This window comes from Saccostrea cucullata, unplaced genomic scaffold, assembly GCF_032062105.1.
Source record: "Saccostrea cucullata isolate Sc308-1 unplaced genomic scaffold, CSIRO_AGI_Scuc_v1 ctg11074, whole genome shotgun sequence".
NCBI classification, from domain to species: domain Eukaryota; kingdom Metazoa; phylum Mollusca; class Bivalvia; order Ostreida; family Ostreidae; genus Saccostrea; species Saccostrea cuccullata.
Genome location: NW_026923366.1, coordinates 1 through 16389, shown reverse-complemented (window position 1 = coordinate 16389; position 16389 = coordinate 1). Strand labels below are relative to the sequence as shown.

General features: G+C 33.7%; 1 protein-coding gene across 1 annotated transcript; it reads right to left on the bottom strand.

Moving 5' to 3' along the window:
* Positions 1-2408: 2408 nt before the first annotated feature.
* On the bottom strand, positions 2409-9373 carry LOC134263867 (A disintegrin and metalloproteinase with thrombospondin motifs 18-like; the record flags this gene model as incomplete). The annotated part of the gene is made up of 12 exons (XM_062746229.1): positions 2409-2563; positions 3115-3198; positions 4179-4242; positions 4358-4521; positions 4694-4783; positions 5129-5243; positions 6369-6538; positions 6693-6828; positions 6967-7036; positions 8823-8980; positions 9089-9199; positions 9294-9373. Coding segments are annotated over 12 exons (1397 nt in total), but the record flags the coding sequence as incomplete, so codon positions are not given.
* Between the last annotated feature and the right edge of the window lie 7016 nt (positions 9374-16389).

Sequence of the window (16389 nt, the reverse complement as noted above, 5' to 3'; positions counted from 1 at the left end):
GTTGCTCGTGGTAAGATCCTCTGTGCGCACTAATAGCAATAGCCATATAAGGCAAACGAAGATTTGTCAGAGTAGATGATATTACACATTTTTTTTAACCAGCGTATCGGTCGCCATTGAGCTGTAATTTTAGCAGTAAACTCTGATAAGATGTATTAATTGTCCCCCCCCCTTTCCAACTTTAGCCACCCATTTCTGTTGAAAACTAGAGGTACTGTGAGCAATGAGCTCACTATATGACACCCCCGCCTCCCATATGATTATAATGGCAAAGTCCATGTTTTGTGGTGGCTAGGAAACCCAAAATATTTGTCAGATCAAAAAATAAAATAGGAGGTGCACAATGGCAATATGTAATAAAGATTCTGTGAAAGTTTCATTAAATTTCACTCAGTGGTTTAAGAGGAGTTGAGGATAAGAGATGGGTACCCTAAAGCGTAACAGACGGACGGACGGACAGACGTACAGACGGACGGACGGACCGACGGACGGACGGACGGAATTAACGATTACTATATACCCTCCCGCTTTTCAAGCGGGGGGTATAATCATGAAAGTCTTTCAGAAAGGTCTGGAAACATTTTTCACAGGACATGTTTTCAGAAGAAACAGACTATGGCAATTTCCTGTTTGCTGCGAATTTTATTTATAAAACCGGTTCTACCCTATAACCTTTGAATAGGTAAACCTAAACCACGTGTCTTGAATTTAAATCACGATATCATTAGTATGGGTGCCCGTGTCAATAAAGCAGTCAGGTGTAACGAATGCGAAGAGTATACCTGGGTGTTGATATCGTAGCTGGTATGATCGAAAATGGAGTTTGACTATTTACATGTAAGAGGCGTGTTTAACTTGAACTTAAACGAACTTTTTCGCAGTTGAGGTAGGAAATGTCTGTTAGATGGAGGCAATGTGCTTTTATAGTGGTATTGAAAACAGAGAATGATCTATCAATGAGGAATTTATAGTAGAAAAGAATGAAATCCAGGTGAAATATCTTGCTAAACATTTTCTGAATCATTCTAATAGATCTTTAAGAGATGTGTGTCCCCATATGTTACATTTTATGACAATTTTTAACTAAGCGGACTTTTCTAATTACAGTGGCATAATGATTGCTCGATTCATTCGATTGTCACTAATGTAAACAATAGTATGCCCCAGAAAAAAGAGCTTCCTCGATTCCTTCTCAAACGAGTGATACTAGGTTAGATAAATGCGAAGTACTCGCGATACTAATAAAATAATGTGATTATATATGTTCCCTTATTTTTATGTGAAATATAAACTAATTAATTATAAATTAAACATCCGAAAAAACCAAAAGAAACAGCCATGAAAATTATGTAGTATTCCATTCTTTTCCTTTACAATGAAACTTAGAAATCTTTAATTTTTGTTGTATTCGAGATATGAAGGAACCAACATACTCGTCCCCCACGAAATGTAAACTTTCATAAACATAACTTTACTCTTCTCCAACCACGAAATCAAACCCCATCAAAAAGTCAAAAAAAAAAATCAAAAAGTTTTCCGCACAAGGTCACTTCAATTAGGAGTTGACTCATCTTCAACGTTTCATCTTTGATAGTATTCCATATAATACCTCTACTGATTTTTTCCTTTATAGAAGATAAGCAATAAAATGTGAATTATTCCCTTGAAATCTCTGTGAATTGACTAATCCCTATGCGTAAGTCAAATGAGCTAATCCCTACTTCGAAAGCTAATTTCGCGGTTATCCATATTGCTCTAGATTTTAACTTTGTATCTGTCTAATATGTTAATAGACTAATCCTCGTACGTTAGTCCGGAAGCTAATTCCCCGTCATTCGTTATTCTCCTTTGTATTGGTAGAATAAAACAGTTAAAAGTACAGGTATATCATTGAGAGAGTTAGCAAGATTCCAGTTCCCCTTGACCAGGACTATTTCCCTTGGCTGAGACTCAAGAAATAGTCCTGGCCTTTGGTGAACTGGATTCTTGCTAACTCCCCTCAATGATCTACGTTAATTGTATAATATCTCTTAAAGGCACAGGATATCAGACCAGACCATACAGACCATTTGTAATGAATGAAATATGAAGCAAGCTCGTTGTCCATTTAAAAATAGAGAGCAGAGCAAACACGGACCTCCAAACATCATAGGTGGGATCAGGTGCTATGAAGGAGTGAGCTTCCTCTGCAGACCGTCACACCCGACTGCCGTGTGCTCCTTGTCATGATCGGGAGTAATAAAAAAACTAGTCAATTCAGTGTGTAAATAATGTACAAAAAATTGTCTGTAAAACAAAAAACAAAAAAAAAAAAAAAAAAAAAAAAAAAAAAAAAAAACGCGAAAATAGAAACCCGGGAAAAGAAGGTTTTATTTTTATTGAAATCTACACGAGCCAGCTTCGTCGTTCTATATTTTAGTTTTGCAGTCTTCACCGCCGTACCCTTCCTCACATTTACATTGTCTTCCAGTCTGGTGTTCCTTGCAATGACATGCGCAGGTGGTTTGATCAACCGTTGCACCGTTGTAGCAGTAGGTGTTACAGCGACTGGTGCATTCATTTCCTGTTGAACAAACCAGTCGTAATAAATAACAGTTTCTCAAGTACCTTTTTAATATATGTACATTTATCCACTTTTACTAATACTTTTATTGTATTTTATGTTTTATTTCCTATCTCTTAATGCTTACGCTTTAAAAAACAAACCCATTCACATTTAAGAATTTTCTAATCCCCTCCTATCTATATTTGTTTAAATATCATAAGAGGACTCTCTAATATTCTTTTTTTAATAATTTGCATGACATCGCCTGTTTCTAGTCGTATTGACGTTTGTGTAATATAATATTACATGGCATTGTAATAGTAGGGATACATTATATACCAAACACCTTACCCTTTTAAAAAATATTCACTTTTAAGAATTTTCTAAATCCCCCATTATCAAACATTTGCTAAAATAAACTTAAGATGATTCCAACCACTGTTCCAAAACGTATTGAAATTTATGTCATAAACAATAAAGAGACAGAGATATGCAAACAAAATGTCTAACTTAAATCTGTACAAAAAGAAGAAAAATACATAAAGTAACTACAATATGCATAACCGTACCATAAAACCCACTGGGACAGTCACAGGAGCAGATTTTTGTGTTAAACAATCCACCATTAGCACACTGTCCTTGACAAGTCTTAGCTTCAAAAGAAACAATAGATATCAAGCACATGGATATATAATCCTCCTAAGTGTTTATGTTCATCACCTTTCACTTATAGTCCTGAAGAATACGACATTTATACAATGTAGTTAATATTGAGGAACTTTAATCACTAACTAGTCTTCAATTTGTGAAATAACTTGCTGATTTTTCGTATGTGAAAGTACGTGGATGAGATACAGATCAAGTATTTCTTTTCGTACCGCTTCAATGATTTTAACGGAATAAACTTTTAATTAAAAAATTAAACTTTTTGAAGGAGTGTCCGTATTTTTTGTAATTTTTTTAAATTATGATGTATACCAACTGAAAACATTATAATATTAGTGAAACAACAAATATTGAAAATGTTTGCTTTTTGTGGGACAACCATTGTATTACGTGCATATTGAGTTTGTTTCCAAGTTTAACCGAAACGCAAAACATGCCCTTCGTATGAATTCTACAACGAAACAAGCTATTGACAACATTTACTACCTTTAACAGTACCGTAGACCGAGGGTTCCTGAGAAGAAAAGAGGATCAGAAACCCTTGACCGGCAAATATGACGTTTTTCATAAAAAAGCCATAATTTTCTCAATGAATTGTCAACGGATTGCCTTCATAGTAACAAGGAGAAGATGGCAGGTGTGACCGATCGACAGGGAACGCTTACTCCTCCAAGCACCTGTTCCCAGCTAAGAGATCAGTGTTTGAACAAGCTGCTCCTTATTTGTACTGTGAGGGTGATAACTGTTAGTTTTCTTCACAGTTCACAAACATATATAGCAAAATAGAAATCCACCGTTCATATGCATTTGGATCTATTATTTTCTTAAAATGATTGACTCTAAGTATATATTTCTAATACCATTATGTTATGTTGATGTTTATTAAGATAAAGGTAAGGTAGCTTGTAAAACTGAAAATGTTTTTTAAAAATTACATTTCAATTTTTCAGATTCATTTTCCACTTACCATATTTGGGTAAAGCATACGCATAGTTAATGCCAGTATTTTTATTGTTTCGATATTGGTAGTGCTGAAAATATACAACTCGTAGTGAATTACAAAATTACAAATATGGATTTCTGTAATGTGAAATAGTATGTATAATACCTTTGAATAGTAAAAAGCTATTGCGATACAAGTGCTACCTTAACTATGATAGGTTCAGTGATGGGGCCTTTCGCATACACGTATTGTTTCGAGAAAACGTAGGACCAATACGTTCCTGCGAAATTTAATGGATTATCTGTCGTATCCCAAACTCCTTTAAGCAAGCTAGAGATAATTGCAAGTCCATCTTTGTTGTAGATTTCTGAAATGAAACATTATACGGTTGTATAAGGTAATTTATTTTATATACATAATTTATTTAAAAAATACGAGCTCTCAAAAGTCGATTCTGAAAATATTCTTGTCTGTTTTAAAGAAGAAATTTTCCCTGGCCTAGTATTACAGTAGTTTGTTGTAAATATTAATCACTTTACCTACTAGGTTCCAACGCATTTTTGAAAAATCAAACCAGAACTGTATGTTATACGCTCCAACAGGTATCTCAGTTATAACTTTTCTTGAAGCTGAAAACAGTATGCCGTAAGATGATTAATATATGGTTAAGAAACGCACTTTTAGGCATTAAATTTTATTTAACTTCAAGTTCATTGCTTTTTTACAAATGACTACTGCCTAACTTACAAGATATTTATTTATATATTGGCAGCTGGGGGTGGTGGTGGGAAACTGGATTTAATGGTGCAGTGAAAGGTACGCAATTTAATAGTAAGAGGCTAGAGGAAACTGTATTTGTAGAGATGAATTTAATCTAAATACATAAAGTTTGTGAAAATCTTCTTTAATAATACATACAGAAAAAAAGGAAAATAAGTACTTGGTATTTAAAGTTAGCAATTATATCATCCCACCTTTTGCAATAGTCTCTTTATAAATCCCTTCCACTACGTTACACGTAGAACCATCTCCATTACAAACACCACAGTCGTCATATTCAGCGTTAAGCTTACCGTTACAGCCAAAAAACTAAGGTTATACATAACAAAAGATAAGGGAAATATTAATATAACATCAAATTGAACCATAGAATTTCATTATAAGCAGTGCTAGGCTTTATTCTTATTCGTTATAATCGCTGATTACTACTGCACGAGGGTTGTCCCAAAATTCCGTAGACGAGCTTTGTTTTGTATAAACCCGATGTCATATATCAATGAAAAATTGTACATAGATTAAAGCAACACTTCAATAAATTTATGGATACATGTGGAGTAACTTCAAATAAATCCTATTTAAATGATGAAGTTCATTGTCTGAATTTGGAAGGTGGCGCAATACCCAAAAATTGCATTTAAAAAATAGTATATTATATTTAAAATCCTATGGAAAATTAAATACTACTTAGTATTGAAGGGTTAAAAAATAGTATATTATATTTAAAATCCTATGGAAAATTAAATACTACTTAGTATTGAAGGGATGGAAATGAAAATTCTTAATATTGCATTACTCCTATTATTATTTTTTTTATTAACTATATTTCCTCAAATTATGGTGATTATGATTTCACAAATATGAATTTTATAAACATTTTATAAAAACTGGGTTGAAATCCGACTTTTTGAAAGAATGGCGTACTGAAGTTGTTTCTCCATGTTTGTGAATAACAGAAACTAAAAAAAGACAGATCTTAGAACTGGGCAAGAGTGCCATTGTGCAACTCCATTATAGAAGACAGACGAAAAGCCAGTAGAAATAAAGGGTTTTTAAAATATTATTATTTCATACTTGTGCATGCATATACTTTGTTTCCATATTTTAATGTTTAATCAAATCATAATAAAGACATTTCACATTTATATCTAAAATCGTTTTGATTTATTAAAGATTGTGAATCTGGTAATTGGAATATTCTCTCCAAACGTTTGAACCGCCGGCATTATCTTTTTCGACGTTGCAGATTGCTCCGGGTATTAGCGAACGATATCACTTCAAACCTCATCACTCGAATTGTTTTCAAGTAAACATGATAAAATTTACTGATTTGCTAGGAACATGTTTTATCCACCCATAAAATTTTAGAGAGATACCTTAATTTCTTTAAACGATATGAGCTCAGTCTACGGAATTTTGGGAAAACCCTTGTATTACCCTGCAAAAGCCATCCAAACATCTGTAGGTTCTCTTGCCAAGCTTGTTTTTCTCCAAAACAACATTGGGTCCTTCACATGGAGTACCCTGGGGCATCAACCCAAACCTTGTATAATCTGGAGATGTGTAATTTGCTGCCGCTTCACAAAACACTTCGCATTTCATGTGATCTAAAGTGATAATTTTTATTGTTTAATTTGTGTTACAGTAATTAGTTTTACTGTAAATTAGATGCATTGTTGAAAAAAATTGTATGCACTTTACAATTTTATATTTCATTCATAGATTGTAAGGCTGGTAAAGCATATAAAAGCAATCCCTTACCACGCCAGTCCATTTGTTTCCCTACTGATGTGTACTTTTCAGAATCTAATACGTTATTCTTTAACAATCTACTGCAGGTCTCAGACGCCCGCTGATTTATAAGCGTTTTTATGTCTGCACTGTCATTAGGACAGGGCTACAATTAAATAATATCATAAAAAAAAGATGAGATTGCATATACACTTGCGCTTTTTAGCATTTTTACTGTATTAGATTCAACTGATTCTAAAACTTTAGCAATTGCAAAGGACGTTACAGTCGCTTATCAACCTACCCCAGGATTACAAGTCCTGGCTTCATATCCATTGTCATCTCCGCCTTCACAGCCTGGATGGTTCAAAGGACTGAATTGAAACAAAAAGCTAACTGCAACTGTGGCAGAGTGAAATTTGTAGTTATTTTTATCAATTTATTATGATTATTCAATTTATTATTTTCATTATTTAGAAAAATTATTTGAATCATGAATTTGTTGAATATTAATATATTTAAGCTACTTTAAGTTATTTTCTAAGATAAGTGTATCACTCATGTGAATATTTTTAACTTTTGCACACTGTATCTATATTTAGAGGGAATATCCTTTTCCTTGTTTTTCATTGGTCAGTGTGGTCAATTGTAAAGAATTTGGTCATGTGATACATTTGGAGGGAAGTTTTCTATTGTGTGTTAAATGTATAGTTCCTGTGCTGCAGTCTTTGTTGTGTCATCCATTTTTTTGTCCAGAATTTTATACCTGTTACAGTAATTGGAATCTTTTCTCATTATCAGGTCAGTTAATTTGTATTTACCTATATAGTCTTTATATTATATACATAAATATCTGTTTTATGATATTAGAAATATTTAGATACATATGCTATTTAAATGGCTGATTGCATTGAAAACATGAGGATAAGTGTAACATTTATTTTGTAAAGAAATACAGGATTTAAATATAACTATAGATATAGCACAGTGAACTGAATAGCTGAAGTTAGTGTATTTATTTTTACCTTTAGAATTCTCATGATCAAAGGATGTAGACAGTAGATTACTTATTGTAAGATGACCTTTACACCTCATGTGAGGTAAGCATTATTTCTAGAGTATTATGTTTGAAATATATATGTCATGATACATCTAGGCTCACAATACTGGTGAAATATACATGTAAATATTTTCTTTATGAATTCATGTGAAATGAGGTTTACATGATGGTACACAGTAAAACTTGAATGAGTTTATATTATCAGTATATTTGTAATATTTTGTTTATTATAATAATGAGCAGTCAGAGATATTTTGATAGACACAAATATTTTTGAGTCTTGTGTATAAAGGGAAATAACTGGTATTTTCATTTTATTCTGAAACATGAGCGTAAGAGTTATCTTTCTTGCAATGTTGTTTATTAAGCTTTTATTATGTTACAGGGTCAATCTGAATCATTCTATCATCTGTCATTTCATCAATGTATCCAAATAAATGATGTAAACGTTACTGGAGTTAGTCATCCATCCATACAGAATTCGAACCGCCCTAAGACCCCGGGTTACACAACTTTTTGAAATTTTTAAACTATAATTTTACAACTGATTATTAAACCAGTCCGCAAAGGATTCTTTTCTAAGCATCATGCTTATGTTTTAAAATCAAAACCAACTTGATTAATATCAATGACACTGATAGATGGGATTGATGGACTTTTGCGAGAAGTGCCGACTTTTATAATCGACGGCTTACTACGGTATTACGAATGTACGGAAACTCTTCCATGGTGCATGTGTCTTAATATTCAGCTTATAATTTAATAAAACGGTAATAATGAGCCATTTCAAAGTCCAAATTACGTTTTCTAGAAATTGAACAGCAACAATTCTATCATCAACCCCCCCCCCCCCTTTCACACTTAGACCACCTATAGCTAATACCAAGTTTTCTCTCAGGTACCGAGCATAAATCATATCATAAAAATCAAATGCATTTTCAATACAAAATAACCTTTTTTATGTCCTGAAATTAGTAAAGAGCATTTACTCTAACTACATATACATACAGCATTGTACATTTATCGCGAAAAATGTATATATTAAAACTTTAAAGCGCTTTGAAATAGCGAAAGATATTTTAAAAAAATCAATATAAAACCTTGGATTGTTGCAGAATCTCCTCCTGTAGGTTAGCCCTGTCCCACAAGTCCTGGAGCAGGGCTGCCAATCTGCCCACGGTCCCCATCCCCCGGGCCTTACCAAGCCTGGTTTCATTTTGAGCTCTTCAAAAGTCCGACATTGTCGTTTCATGCATATCTGTTGAACATTTGACCGATTTACCGCTTTAGAATAGCTATAAATATTTGAGCTTAAAGAGAAAAAAATGGAGGTTTTTTCTCCCATTGTTAAGTTTTTAGGACTTACTTTGCCTGTGCCACAATATATTCCGATAAGAGTACCCGTTTTTGTCGTGAATAATTGTCCAAATAAATTCCCTTCGTTGAGATCCACACAGCTATGATAATACTCGCAATCCTAAAAGATATCAAAACGCATGCACTACTTGATATGTTTACAGAACATCCCATAATTCTAAATTTGCCATAGTGAAAAAAAATGGTATTCTTACCCCAAGTACAGAAAAATTACGGAAGTGGAAATTAGGGCCGTACCGCAGCTCACACAATTCATCCTTACTGTACATCTGACCTAGAAAATTGCCAAAAGTCAGTTCAAGTTACATAATGAGTCAAAATCATGAGTTTCTTTTAAGATATCTGTATTATACATAGAAAGATTTATGAAAAAAATTATGATTATAGTGAAGATTTGAGAACTTAACCTGCACTAGTGTAAAGCAAGAAAGGACTGCACAATAGAAGTGTCGGAAAAACAAACAAGGTTGTATCTGTCAAGTTTTACATTTCGATGTGGAAATCAAATGATAAAATTTTGTTTCTCAATTATAATATGCAATATACTATCACTCGTTATGTATTAAAATCCAGTGTATTTGTTAACTTTGCTTGGAAGTGTGAAAAAAATTCCCATATAATCCTAAAGTAACCATATCTGTATTTTGAGATGGTCCCAAAAATATACAGGTGATAGATTTTCCCTAAACTTTGCGTGTACGTGTACACTGAAGTTAATGTAAAATATATGTGACATAAATTGAAAGAGTTATTTTTATATTGTTGTGTTCACATAATGAAGCACCAGCTGTCTTCCTAAAATAACGATTTAAAGGTAATTGAAATTCTGGAATTGTTAACTGGATTTTTAGCTCACCTCAACGAAGTTGGGGGAGCTTATGTAATACCCTAGGTGTCAACGTCCTAGGTTAAGGTTAAGTTTTTTGGAGCAGTTTTCTTTTTAAGTACTTCTATGTCCTATATTGATTAGACATGCATGGAAGATGGTTCTAGTGCGTTTCATTGTACCAGTCAAAGTTTCAGATGCTTCAATGTCAGCAAAGGAATGACCAGGTTAAAGCTGACATGAATTCTTAAAAACGCAACATTTTCATCTATGTACGACTTGTTTCATACCAACTATAGCCGTACTCCGCCATATTTCTTTCAGATACATTGTCTCATTGTAACGATATATACCCCAATGCGGTCGTTACACTTGAATGATTTTTTGGCTTGAGTATCGACTTGTGCACATCTCCGATGGTAAAGCATATGAGAACACATGAGGTGATCAAGACATTTGAAAACCACAACAAACAACATAATAATCATATTTCTGAATAATTATTGATTTGAATCAAAAGGAAAAAAATGCAAGTTTGGAAGAGAAATTTAGATGCATGAGTACGTATTTTACAATGCGCCAATTTATGCAGAATAAACTTGAAATAAAAAGCAGTAAAATCTGCAAACACATTTTGAAATTATATCATTTGAATGGAACAAAACAACCTACGTCTTTGATTTGCAGGTCCTAAAGATGCAATTGATGCATATCGAGAAAACGCCTCGAACGCTGTAAACGTACCCATACCTGGACAGCTGGAAATAAGGTTACTGTATCGGTTCGAAGATGTGCACAAGTCAAGTGATATACACCCTGAATCCCATTTATTGAAATATGCATCACAGAAAAGAAATAAACTCCATAAATGCTCAACAGTAAACACACTGTCATTACTCCGTACAGACTAACACGTCGATACACTTAGTCCGTGCTGATCACATTTTGGTCAGGGAAAATATCACAAGTGGAAAGAGAAGTTATTTGGTATTTGCGCGGCTGAAAAGAGGGGGTTTAAATTATTATAACAGCTGTTCATAAGCTATATGGTCTATCTACATGTAGTTCTAATATACATTCTATACAAAGTCATGTATATAGTCTGCAGTTGGTTTGCGTCGCAAAATTCATTTGTCAATATTAACTGATTATTTTAGTACTAATCTCAAATCTAAACCAAGTAATCTGAGATACGGTAATTATTTACTTCAAATCTTAAAGCAATTAACCAGAATACAAATTTTTATGTGTACATCTATACGTTCTTTAACACACACACACACACACACACACACACACACGGAAAAGGCCATCCCCTGTTCAGATTGACATTTAGGCATTTGATTTTTTTTTAGGCGCGGGGGGGGGGGGGGGGGCATGCAAAAATAAGTGACGTGGCCGTTATTTGAATATTCTTGGAAGACAGACATTTATGTCGAACTCAATTTTGAGATTTTTTTAAAATGTGTCACTCCGACCACAAAGTATGTGCATTTTGAGGAATGTAACTGTTTTATGTTGTTACAGAGAGTCTTTCGAGATTTCAGTATCCCTGCCTGATAGTCTAGCTATTTTTTTGTATAAAAATAATTTCTTTAGGAGTATTTGAGAGATAATTTTAAGAGCTAGGGTAGTGATACTTGACACTGGTTGTATACGGATAATTTTTATTAACTCTTTTGTATATTGAACTCTCTCTCTCTCTCTCCCCCATCCGTTAGGGCAATAATAGGTATAAAAACCTACGCACTTTGTGCTGTACCATTTATTAAACCTTAGAACTGATCAAGGATTTTTCTCAAGCGGGATGTCGAAACTTCATAAATTGAATAATAATTTTAATTTGGACAAGAAATTAACCCAAACGCCCAAATTGAAAGAGAAACTAGAGGTATTGTGAGCAATGAGCTCACTAAATGATACCCCGCCTCCCATATATATGGTTATAATGGCAAAGTCCATATTTTGCTGTTGTCGCTAAACCCAAAATATGTGTCGAATCAAAAAGCAGGCACGTAGCATCGTATTTGAAAGTGGTGGCCAGTCCGAGAATTTTTTTTAATTACCTTAAAAAGTTGACAAGCAAAAAAAAAAACAAACAAACAAAAAACACACCTTCAATTAACATTTCTTATAGTATAAGTCAGGTCCTGCTCTGCAAAAAAGGGGGCAGGCAGCCCTCCCCCCGCCCCCCCCCCCCCCCCCTCGGATACGAGATTGGTACCCAAAGAGTAAGAGACAGACGCACGGACAGACGGACGGACATAACGATTACTATATACCCTCCCACTTTTCAAGCGGGGGATAAAATAAACGTGAAATATACATCACATGAATGGGAACTCTCTCAAAAACCTTCTCAAACGTACGTGTCGAACCTGGACCTGGACAACAGACAAGAGAATTTTTAAAAAGCTAATTGTAGGTAGAATGTGGAATTCTCACGTGGAGTTTGCTCTCTCTTCCTATATGCTTTTTCTAATAATCATTAATTATTTATATCTAGAAATTTAATTCACATTAAATTCTATTTTCATTATCATTTGCACCACAGAATCAAACTCGTTTATCATACCCCTCGCAATAAGTTGCGTGAGGTATAATGTTTTTGATCCGTCAGTCTTTTCTTTTCTTTTTTTTTTTTTTTTTTGGTTAGCGCAACTTCTCATAAACCACTGCACAGAGTTTTGTCGAACTTTGCAGATATTTATAGGAGACAAAGTGTGTGTAGATTTGCACATCACCAGAAAATTGCGAATTCTTTATTTTTTCGGGAATTTCCGCACTTTCACATTTAGATTTTGGCCATATCTTGAATATAGAGATGAACAGTTTGTCAGTGCAATTCCTCATAAACCGCTGCACACAATTTCGTCAAACTTTGCAGATATTTAGGACACAATATGTATAGATGAGCATATTACATGGAAATTACGATTCCTTTATTTCTTTCTGGGAATTTCAGCACTTCGACTTTTGGGGGAGCGTGGGGTATGTGAACTTGCTCACTTTTTTTCTTTCATTGTGCATAAAGTTATAAATATCTTTAAATCAAATAATAAAAATTTAAAGCCTATACACAGTATTTATTTGATAATAATGAATCTGTTTCAGACATTTTTCTTAAATCATTTTTATGAGAGTGTTAATATGCATGTTTTACCCCCCCCCCCTCCCTCCTCCTATCACAGGAAAATGTCTTCAAAAGGTGAATGATTCGTAATAATGCATGCTTTATTATAAATTTAATGAAGTTAAACCAAGTCATCATAAATTTTATTTACTACATTTACAAACAAGTGTAATGTTTATTTTTGAAAAAAAATTTCAATCAACCACACTGAACTTTCAACCTTTCAAGCTTTGATATTTTCCCTGACCAAATAAAATGATCGGCATGGGCCACGTGTGTCCAAGCATCTTTTACTATTGAGTTAGCAATGGATTACATGACTTCTGAGATGTATTTTTCAATAAAAGTAAAATAGGATAATTCTTTCGACATGTGCACATCCCTGTAACGATAGCAGTATTCAGGTAAATGTTTTTTCACTGCGTTTGACGCGTTTTCTTGACCTGCATGGATTTTCGCTGTACATAAATGTATTCCGTGTTAGTGTACTTTTTATATTGCAGCAAATGCATTCAAAAATAATTTAATTTTCGGTATAGTTCTATTTTTTGTTGAATTTTTACTTTTCAAACATGTATTGGTCAGTTTATGGACTTCTAAAAAGTATGCTATCGGAGATGTGTACATGTCGACAGCCAGACTAGAAAATCACCCAAGTGAAACGATTCTACAGGGCTATATATAGCAGGTACAGGTGGCCAAAAATCTTCGATTAAATATGGCGGAATCAAAGAAATATGTCGGACAAGGGCGTACAGGAATGTAGTAAGTCGTACAAAGATGAAAACTGATGCCTTTTTAAGAGTTCATGTCAGCTTTAATGTTTTTAGAGCAGGTTAACATTTTTGGTGCAGTTTTTGGTGTAGGTTTTATTTCCAAGTAACTATAAGCTCTATGTTGACCAAACTTGCATGGATGATACATAAAAGGATGCATACTACGGTGCTTGCTTCGGATGCTGAATTTGACCTACATTTTCCGGTTGAGTGAACAGGTAAAAGTTTTTGGTGCAGGTTTCATTTCCAAATAACTAGAAGCCTTATGTTGACCAAACTTGCATGGATGATACATATAACGATGCATACTACCAGGCTTGCTTCGGATGCTGAATATGACCAACATTTTCCGGCTCGGTGAATAGGTTAAATTTTTTGGTGCATAATTCATTTCAAAGTAGTAACTATGAGTTCAAACCAAATTGCATGGATGATACATATAAGGATGCATACTACGGGGCTTGTTTCGGATGCTAGTTGACTTTTTTTTGTTGATGAGTGAAAATGTTAGTTTTTGATGCATGTTTCATTTTAATTAACTATGACCCCTATAATGAGCAAACTTGCATGGATGATAATCTTAGGATGCACATTACTTGCTTCAATTTGAATTACATACATTTTTAGAAATAGACCAGGTAAAAGTTATGAGTGCAGGTCTATTCCCAAAAAAACTAAAAGGCTTATATAACATTGTATAAACCAAAGTTGCACAAATGTTGCATCAAGAGATGAAAACTCTCAAATTTGCTTCAATGTGGATTTTAATTACATTTTCATGAAGAAGAACTAGTTTAAATTTTTTATGTAGGTATATTTCAAAGTATCAGATGAAATTGCTTAAATATTTTCATTTTTTGGGAAAGTACACTTTTTGTTGGTTAATGTGTGACTTTGCCTTACTTAAAGTTGAGGTGAGCTCTGTAATCTCTGATTACCTATGTTTAATTTTGTGTCAAGACAAGCACCAAATTGAATCCATTTGTAAAATATTCAAAGACACAAAAAGTATGGGACACATACTCAACTTATTTAATATGATGTTCTTTTTCAAAAGCATTCCATATTAAATTTTGATTCCCCATTGTAGCCCACCCTGCCCCGATGGCCATTTTCTGAATCTATACTAAATCTGAAGATGCTTTCACGCTGTTCTTTAGAAGAATTTTTAAAAAAGTTTATATTCCTTGAACAAACCTGCAGCTACACAGTGTAAAGGTTTCAGATACCGGTAGGTTAAAACATTTTTTTGGCCAAATGATTCTTAAGAAAAAGTTTTTTTTAAATTTATATCTATTCTTGAAAGGATCCTTTGGGGGAAGTTTGGCTGAAATTGACTCATCATTTCTGGAGAAGAAGTTGAAAATTAAAAAGCTTTCAGATAGACAACTAGGCAGACAAACGGAACAAAATCTGATAAAAAACTCATTTAGCTTTCAGCTCAGGTGAGCTTAAAGCCTAACTGTTGACAGATTCCCCGGGAGACCTGGAGTGAGGGGACCGTAGGAGGTGTCAGTAGAAACATTTTCTCGAAACAGGCATTCAGCGTCTTTACTTCTAAAATCAAGAATAGTTTTGATTCAGTTTTTTTCTAATTCAAGAAAATTCAAGAATAACCTGTTAATGAACAAAATTATTTAATATTAATATTTAATATTATAAACGTACTGTAAAAATTTATCAAAGTCTCTGATACTACAGGAACTCCAGCCTGTCCCTTGTCCTCCCCTCACGCCCCCGTCCTTTCCCGGGACATCCTACTTCACCGTCGTGATACATTCCCATACTTAAACATGTTCAAGAAAAACAATAATATATTTTTAAAACAAAAAGCAAAAAAATATATATATATATATATATATATATATATATATATATATATATATATATATATATATATATATATATATATACTGAAAGGAAAAAGAAACGCAGGGTAAATTATGTTCGAAAAAAAATTAACCACATGACCGAAAATTACGAAAATTTGTCAGAAGAGAAATTTAGTTATTGTACACCAAAATCAGTATTCAAATTACCAACCGTAAAATTTATGACGTCACGTAGGGAAAACGCTAAAAAGCCCAAAACACGTGCAATTTGATAACGACGAGTTTGTCAACAAATCTTGTTACATTCATTGATGCATATAAGGCATGCACATCGTTTTTCAATATTAAGAGACATTATGAATTTCTTGCAACTTGGACAGTTTACGGAAGTTCAATGGGGTCTTGTTTTCGAATTGCCAAAATGAAAAAGGCAACAACGGTTTACTAACCAGTTTCTTGTAAATTATCCTCCATAAAATTTGTTACCCGTTGTAGAGAGGGTCTGGAATGGTTTTCAATCAACCGTGACGAGACGTTAACGCGAAACAGAGCCATGTTACGATTGGTTTATTCGTCCTGCCATCTCTTAAATGCCACCTTACTACCACAAAACAGCCATTTATAAAGAGATGATTATAATCATTAAATTCATAAGACATTTGAAAGAAAACAATTCTGTATTTGGTTTTTTTAGCCAGTTAAATTTTGTTGTATTCCTCCCCC